The sequence below is a fragment of the Pteropus vampyrus genome, unplaced genomic scaffold, assembly GCF_000151845.1.
Source record: "Pteropus vampyrus isolate Shadow unplaced genomic scaffold, Pvam_2.0 Scaffold690, whole genome shotgun sequence".
In the NCBI taxonomy this organism is placed as follows: domain Eukaryota; kingdom Metazoa; phylum Chordata; class Mammalia; order Chiroptera; family Pteropodidae; genus Pteropus; species Pteropus vampyrus.
In genome coordinates this window covers 32,386-40,800 of record NW_011889471.1, presented here as the reverse complement: position 1 = coordinate 40,800, position 8,415 = coordinate 32,386, and the positions used below count along the sequence as shown (strand labels likewise).

Here is an 8,415-nt window from a genome sequence, read left to right as displayed (position 1 = left end):
GCACTTTCTAGCCAGCAGGACAGACTGAAGTGGGACAGAATGCAGGCTACAGAGGTTGATTCTGAAATGCCATTGGTCACATACAGTTATACACATGTGCACGTGTGTGCGCCTGTGTGTGTCCGTGCATGTGTATGCACGTGTGCGCGTATCTGTGTGAATCCGTGTGCATGTGTATCCGTGTGCGTGTGTATCCGTGTGAGTCCGTGTGCGTGTGTATCCGTGTGTGTGTGTCTGTGTGTCTGTGTGCGTGTGTATCTGTGTGTGTGTGCGTATCCGTGTGAGTCTGTGTGCGTATCCATGTGAGTCTGTGTGCGTATCCGTGAGTCCATGTGTGTGTGCATATCCGTGTGAGTCCGTGTGCGTATCTGTGAGTCCGTGTGTGTGTGTATCCGTGTGAGTCCGTGTGCGTGTGTATCTGTGAGTCCATGTGCATATCCATGAGTCCGTGTGCGTGTGAATCCGTGTGAGTCCATGTGCGTGTGTGTCCGTGTGAGTCCGTGTGTGTGTGTATGCGTGAGTCTGTGTGCGTGTGTATCTGTGAGTCCGTGTGCATGTGTATGCGTGTAAGTCCGTGTGCGTGTGTATACGTGTGTGCGTGTGTTCAGGGCCGCAGTACACCAGCTATTTCCTTACACGCGTCCAGACCTGAGGTCCTCCATCCTGCCACGCCAGTGAGCCCGGCCACCTGAAGCGGGACCTGCTCTACAAGGTGGCCACCCAGTGGCCACGCGGCGTATGGACAATCACCGAGCCGCAGCAAGCTCCCTGCGGCTTCTCCGTCTCAGGGGCTCACAGATCCCTCCGCCCGGTGCCCACGTGGACAGCAGGGCCTCTGAGACCGGGGACATGGCTCACACTGATGGCACCACACCAGAGGCAGGACAGTGCCCCTGACGTGACGTGGGCTCGTTACAGACAGCTCGGCCAGCGCTGGGCCCTCCTGGGCAGCAGCGAGCAAACGCTGCTAGGTGGCTTTGGCCGCTGCTCCCTTTAGGCCAGCTGCGCCCTTGACCCCCCGCAGACCCGCGGGCTCGGCCGGCAGGTACCTTCTCCACGAAGTACATCAGCGGCTCCTTGCCGCGGGGCACGGGTGGGTCCCAGCTGAGGACGACATACGTTCTGCTGATCTCGGAGGCGTGCACGTTGGTGGGGGGGCCTGGAATCTGGACGTCGCCTGCAGGGGGAACAAGCCCGGTGAGTGCCCGCGGGCTCGGCCCGTCCTCGGAGCGCGGCCAGTGGGCGAGCCGCGGGCGCGCAGCCACCGCCATATCGGCGTTGACCTCGGCATCGCTTCTATTCTGGGAAAGTACACGAGCTGCCGGCTCGGACCGTGCGCCCAGAGCCAAGGTGGCAGGCCAGCCGGGTCACCGGAGGAGGGTCTAGGTCAGAGTTCCCGCTAAGGCTGGGGGCAGGTCCACCCAGAGGGAACCCAGCTGTCCCCCGCATGCAGCACTGGCCACACTGGGGGGCTGTGCCCAGAAGGTGTTGTCACCATGCCCTACACTGCGGGAGCCTGGCCGAAGGTCACCTACTCTCTGCCCTGCTCTCTTCATTCCTCTGAGCACTGAAACTACATGTCAACTCCTAAAGCACGTCGCCACGGCCGCCCTGCCGCACGCTCACGAGCCCGGTAAGTGACGCCTGCGCTCCCGAAATCCCCGAGCGGCAGCGCTAAGCCTCCACAAGTGACTAGGACGGCATATCTGCGGCCCCACACATTCTCTGACCTCCCTCCTGACACGAGTCTTTTTAATGTCACGTCAGGTGTCAGGTGTCATGTTCCGATCGCAGAGCTTCTCGATGAGGCCAGAGGGTCCCCAGAGCATGAGCCGTAATTGGAAACAAAGTGTCATGAGCCTCAGCTTAGCACATGCTCAAGAGGCTTGAAACCCTGGGACATCTCTGAGCCCATCTCCACGCCCAGCTGCCCTGGGGACTCCACTGCCAGCGATGAAAAGCAGCCACATGGGAACCACACGAAAGGACAGGGTTTCCCCTCCCAGAGCCCCATGTCGGGGCGCACCCCGTTTCATAAGCCGCCAGCGTAGACGTGCTCCCGAGCCGGGAGCGCCCAGTAGGCGGTACCCGAGTTCTGGGTGGAGCGGCGCCTCAGAGCCCGGCCACCCGCTCCGGACCTGTGTGCTGTGTCCACGTCCGAGGTGACGCAGAGAGAGGGTGTGAGAACGTCGCCAAGGGACCTGCACGCCGAAGCCCAGACATGGGGTCGTTCACTTCCCAGGCGCCGGACGCAGACCCCAGGACAGAGGTTGCAGGAGATGATGGGAGCTGCGTGGCGTGAGCACCCCGGATGCAGACCAGCACCCCCACTTTCCGATCCCAATGCCCCGCTGTCCATGCGCCTGGCACAGAGCTTCTCGGCCAGAGAAATGGGGTAAGAAACGCTTTATCTGAGGCCAGCTTTTGTCAGCAAGGGGTCCCCAACCAGGGAAAGATGCTCGAGTTCACTGGGGCTTTCGGCATTGCCCTGGGTGATGCAATGGCATGGGCCTGGACGGGTGGGTGACCCTGACCGCGGGCAGCAGGCAACAGGATTCCGAGGGCGCCAAGGAGAGGGCGAGGGAATGAACGGACGTCCGCGGAGACTTCTGCAGCCGAAGGGCGGGGCAGAGAGTGGAGAAGCCAACGACAGCCTCAGGCTGCCATCAGCATCGCGACGCCTCCCCGGAGCCCTGTTCTCATGGGTCAGCTCAAGGCGGGACGAAAAGTCAGAAAAGCGAAGCGTGTACCCAAGTCCGCACAGCCACTGACCGGCTGCACCGGGGTCCGCGGCCAGGACTCGGTTCCGAATCGTGAGCTTCATTCCAGAAACCCAGGGAAAGCACAGCTCGCCCAGAAGCTTTTTTCTCTGAGTCGATGAAACGTGACGTTTACTTGGAACTCGCGGGACCCCCGAGATGGCAGAATTCAAGAGACCACGCAACCGTGATTGGGCGCCGCAGCCTCCGCCCGGGGCAGCGGCCGCCGTGTGCGCGTGGCCGCCCCGCAGCCCGCGAGAGCCGCTCCGGCCTTCCCGGGAGCAGAACGTTCTCCAGGGAGCCGCTCAGGCAGGACTGGCCGAGGCGGAGGAGGTCAGGGGAGAACGGACAGGACTCGAGAGGCCGAGAGAGGGCACTGACCGAGACGGAGGCGAGGAGAAAAATTTTAGCAAAACACCTAAAACGGCGGAGGAGCAACTTTGAACGAACGGAAGTAGCGCTTCGTTTTCGCTGAAACGAACGACGTTCGCCAGTTCTTTTCTAGCTTAAACGACGTGAAAAGCGGAAAAGTCAGCTTAGGAGGAGGAAGGAAAGACGGCGGAGGAGGAGTGAACCCTAAGGGCTTTTGAGCCCAGAAGTGGTTTGCTTTAGGACGCTGTGGAATCCTCTCCAAAGATTTCTTGAACGAGCCGTATTCGTGGCCGGACGCGCGTGGACACACTGACTCCCCGGAGCGCGGCCGGCCTGCAGGTGTTTCCCGGCCCCGTCTGCTCCGGACCGCGGGAACTGCCCGCTGGCCGCGTGGACACGGCAGGACACCGCAGGACACCGACGCCCTTCGCGCTGGGCTCCGGCTGCACCGACGTCCCCAGCCGGGCAGTGCCCCAGCGGAGTGCGCAGCCTCTGCCTCTCATGACCCGCCTCACACCCAGAGCCCCGGAAGCTTCCCCAGGCTCTGACTAAAACGCTCCAGGTTCCAGAACGCTTCGAACACCGCGGAGGCCCAGGCTGAGCAGCCAAACCTGCCTCCTCGTGAGAAGGGAACGTGGGAAATGCTACCTGTGACCGTTTCGGTTGGACACGAGACCTGCTGTGTCTATCATCCAAACTTCCACTTCGAGGCCGTGAAAACATGCTATTTCTCTATTTGGCGCTTCGTGGACAGCTGGACGACTACCTTCCAACACATCCGTATCTATATGTAAAAAGACAGCTTTGCCCCCCCGCCAACGGCACAGTTCCTTTTGGGGGTGGTTTACTAGACCGCATTATTTCGTATCCCCGTTACTTTTCACAATGACCTTTACATAATGCACATTTCATCATTGATGCAGGACATCGATACAGTAACTTATGCGTTGCAGTTTTAGGCAGCCGGTTACTGGATTTTAGTTCCTACATGCCCACTCGGGATAAATCTGATCACTGGTCCCATCTGTCTTCACACAGGTGGCCGGCTGTGGGAACCTCCCTCCCGATATCACTCGGGGCCACTTTGACCCGTTCGAATATCTCATGTTCGAATCGGTCGTGTAGGCAGCCACAGCAAGGCGCCCTTCCCAAACCGCGCCGCACCGGGCACGCCTCCGGCCTCCGAGTCCTGGACGCGCAGGTTCTAAGTAAGGCTCTAAACGTCCCCGTGGGACAAACCGGAACCCTTGAAAGTCGTCCCTCTGGGAGGTACATGTACCTTTCGAGACACTAGAGGAAACTCTTTATGGGGCAGAACGTAAATGGTTGTGGACACCGTTCGTGGGCAAACGTGAAAGTCAGCCGGTGACTTCTGCATCTGCAGGGACAATGTTCGGGGCGGATAGAGTTTTGAAGAGCTCAGAGTCCATCTCCCCGGGCCGCTCCAGCCCGATTCATTCTTTTCGGTTTTGATTTTTCGCTCATTTTCCTCTGTGAACTCTAATTATAAGTCCAATTAAAATGTTGGGATTTCTGTTTAATAATGCTAGAGTCTCGTTATTAAATCTATCTTTCTGGATATCTCTGGAAGGAATATTAAGTATCATAAAATCCAGTAAGGACTGGATTTGATGGGAAAGATTCAATCCATTTAGTTAAAATATTAGAAATAAAATTTTTGCTTAAACAAATAAAACAAAATACTCTTCCAGTAACGGCATCTGTGAGGGAGAAACCTGGCATCAGCCAGTCATCAGATCTCAGACTCGGTTTGGTTTCTTCTCTGTATGTCCCCAAAAGAATGCCTTAGTGGACCCCAGTGCAAACAAGTGTCCAAGCCTCACGGCACCGTGACCTTCCTCCTCACACCTTCATTCTGTCCTGCTTTTTTTTTTTTAACTTCTATAAACCTTAAGCTTGCAAGCTGGAGCTACAGTTTTTAGTTTTACATGTAAATAGGTGTTCTCTGTCTCTCTCTGTCTCTGCCTCTCTCTCTCTGTCTCTGTCTCCGTCTCTGTTTCTGTCTCTGTCTCTCTCTCTCTCTTTCTCTCTCTGTCTGTCTGTCTCTCTCTATCTCTTGTCTGGAATTACAAGCCTAAACCCCTAGGGCATAAGCAGCTGAAATAAAGTGAAAAGGGACTCACCTTCCAGGTCGTCCTGGTAGATCACAATTTCTTTGTCCCCCTCCAAGTGGACCGCTGCAGAGAGAAAGGGTGATGCTAACGTTGACACCCAAAGGTTCCCTAAGAAAGTGCCGGTTTTCCTAATCGGTCACGAGGTCCGAATCGCCTTTGCGATGACGGCCACAGCGCGTTCACTGCCCTGGCCTGACCAGAGTTGATATCTTGGAAAAGGTCCTGAAAATATTAACACTTCTCAACTCTTTGTTTTGGATTCAAAGGACCGTGCAGGTGAGGAAAACACAGTGGCTCCCCGAAACCTGTAACTCCCTGAAACCCGACCCGGCCCCGCTACCCGCAGCATCTGCGAAGTTAACATTCCCAAGCAGAGTGGCCGGCTTTCGACACCCCTAAGTGTCCTCGTGTGTCGAAATCACACACCTGCAGGCTTAGGAAAGGCTGGTTCTGCACCCACTTGGCTGCCTTTCGGCAAAGAGCACAGGGAGGCGCAGGTGTCAGCTGGGTGCGGCCAGGCCGAGGGGGACGTGACGAGGACACACCCCCCCCATGACGACGTTCTTAAGGGTGGCCCCACGTCCCCCAGGCGTGCTCGGAACTCGAAGCCTTGGCGACCCACCTTGTAGCCTCCCGACGTCGACGGGGTCGAGGGCGGCCACGGCGTCGGAGCTCCTGGATGGCCGGCTGACGCCCGCGCTGTTGACGGCCCTCACGCGGAACGTGTAGGAGCAGCCTTCACGGAGCCCGGTGACGGGGTATCTGCAGACCTTCACGGGGGCGTCGTTGCACTGCACCCAGCTGTTGGTCCCCACTTCACACCTTCAGGCGAGAAAGGCGGACGGCGCGGTCCGATAAGTCACGCAGGTTCGTGCGTGCTTTACACACGCGGGTGACGCGGTCACGACGGGAGAGAAGCTCGCGTTGCTCGATGCCGCCAGGACACCCGCCGACGTGCGCGGACAGGACGGACGTGAACGGTCACAGCAGCGGCTCGTGGGTCACAGCTGGAGGCCGGGGCCTGACCCCGGGTCCCGACCCCCCACGTGGAGGCAAGTCCGCCCCCGAGAGCCGCTCCGGGCCCGCGTGCGAGCCTTCCCTTTCAGCTTACACCACAAAATCTCGGGGTGCCCGTCTGCCGGAGGCTAAGGAAAGGAGCCCGCCCAGCACTCCGTGTCCCAAGGATGGACCTGGCCCCACAGAGCCCGGGGGACTCATGGGGTGCTGGCCCTCGGTCCCCCACGGCAAGACGCCTCTTCCTAGCACGCCACTCATGTGGCAAGTGGGCGTGTTTCGTCCTGACGGACGTCCGGGCACAGGAAGAGATTAACCCCATCCCGCAAAGGCCGGGGCGGCTCAGCACTGGACCTTCACGTCCGGGAGAAGAGCGAGCGGGGAGAATGCGCCTCAGACACATTCGGTGTCAGGGCCGCGTGTCCGTTTTAGAGAGAAATCAGCTCACGGACGTCCCCGACCCGCACGTGCTCGGCTGCTTCGCCGGGGCCCGCCCTGCGCGTGCCTTTTCTCAGGGAGGCTGGAGAGAGTGGACCGTCGAGGGAGAAGGCGCGAGAAGCCGGTGTGGCCAGGGGGTGGGAGAGCCCCTCGCTTCTGCTCAGCTTTTGTTTGGCGGTTTTCTCACTCAAGGCGAACCCTGAACCGTGCACTCTGCACCCCCGCGGGAGCGTGTGGGAACAGCGCTCTGCACCCCTGCGGGAGCGTGTGGGAACAGCATCCTGCTGGGGGACACCTCAGCCAAACGAGCTGTGCTGGGTGCCGAGAACTTAACCGGCGGAATGTTGGAAAACCAAGCCGACTGGTTTTTTCCCAAACTAACCATCTTACGTGTTCTGTACGGATTAAATTCCCGTGGGGCCCACCGCCAACAACCCACTAGCTCAGACTTTTCTGCCTCACTCCCGAATTCCTTTCCTCCGACGACGATCGCTCTCGGTGACAGAAAAGTCTGCGTGAGGCGTAAACTGCACAGCCAGCAACTGCGCCGGCTCGGTCTGTGTCCTTCCTGTGTGAGCGCCACCCAGCGAGGGACACGGCGAGGTCACGCTCCGCTGGGCTCGAGGATGATCTATGCTTATTGACCCGAAGAAAAATTCTAACATTTTGTGCTTTGAAATGTCAGTGTTTTTAACTTGGAAACAAGAAGAACCCCAGGGAAGGAGATGAAGGTTCTGGATGTGAAGGAGCCGTGTCCCCAGCTGCACCCCTGGGCCCTCGAGTCCTCCGGAGGGAGGCAAAGGGCTGACCGCGGCCGCTCGGCCAGGCCTGCTCCCCGCCAGGCCGACCCTCGGCAGGACGGTGACCCGGCTCACAGCGCGCCTGGCGGAGCAGGACCAGAGACGTGGGTCACAGCAGAAAGGCAGTGTGGCCGCACGGGGCCCGGCCGGCTGGGCGACCGTCACCCGTCACTGAGCAGACAGAACCCAGATGCCATCAAGAACGGCGGCATGAACTCGAATCCAGAAAAACATCCAAGCGTGTCGTCATGGCAACACTCACTGCAGGAACGTCCGCGCCCCTGGAAGAACACAATGGTCACTCACCGGTCAACGAAATAGCCGATGACGGGGCCCTCGGTGGTCGTGTTGGGCGGCTTCCAGGTGACAATGACATAATCTCTGTTTGCGTCGTGGCACCGCACGTCCATGGGTGCGCCAGGAGCCCCCGTGACCAGCGGGTCAGCATCTGGGGGCGGGGAGAGAAACGACCGGGGTCAGAGTCGCTGAAAGCCAGCGGACAGCGCCCCGCACTCAGGTCCAGCTGCCCGACTGGACCCACTGCCGAACCCTCGCGCACGTGACCGGACTGTTTTCTGGTTCTGATGACTCGGTGACAAGAAACAGAAACGCACTGATAAGTTCTTAAACTCCAAACATCCTGTTCTCTACGAAACGCTCACGTCTACGACTTTCCGTGATGGGATCCCAAGTTGAAGCACCTTCTTGCTGCCCGGGACGCACTGCCTTAGCAGTTTTCTATGTCAAAGCCCTTAAAAATTTGAAGATCTAGAATTTTCTTCCAGCGGGCTGTGAGCAGACGCCGGGGTCCATCCGTTCATTCACCTCGCGACGATGCAGCTGGCTTGGTTTTCCGGTTTTAGTAACCGCGGCTCCGAAGGCCGGCGGCGGCCTCGA

General features: G+C 58.9%; 1 protein-coding gene across 1 annotated transcript in view; it reads right to left on the bottom strand.

The window, feature by feature from the left end:
- MYOM2 (myomesin 2) overlaps nucleotides 1–8,415 on the bottom strand; it is a 103,160-nt gene that overhangs the window by 75,878 nt on the left and 18,867 nt on the right. The window contains exons 10-13 of the mRNA XM_023526072.1: nucleotides 7,825–7,966; nucleotides 5,889–6,088; nucleotides 5,276–5,329; nucleotides 1,050–1,177 (exon numbers count right to left, since the gene is read on the bottom strand). Coding sequence (XP_023381840.1) covers nucleotides 1,050–1,177; nucleotides 5,276–5,329; nucleotides 5,889–6,088; nucleotides 7,825–7,966 — 524 coding nt within the window. The remainder of the gene's footprint in view (nucleotides 1–1,049; nucleotides 1,178–5,275; nucleotides 5,330–5,888; nucleotides 6,089–7,824; nucleotides 7,967–8,415) is intronic.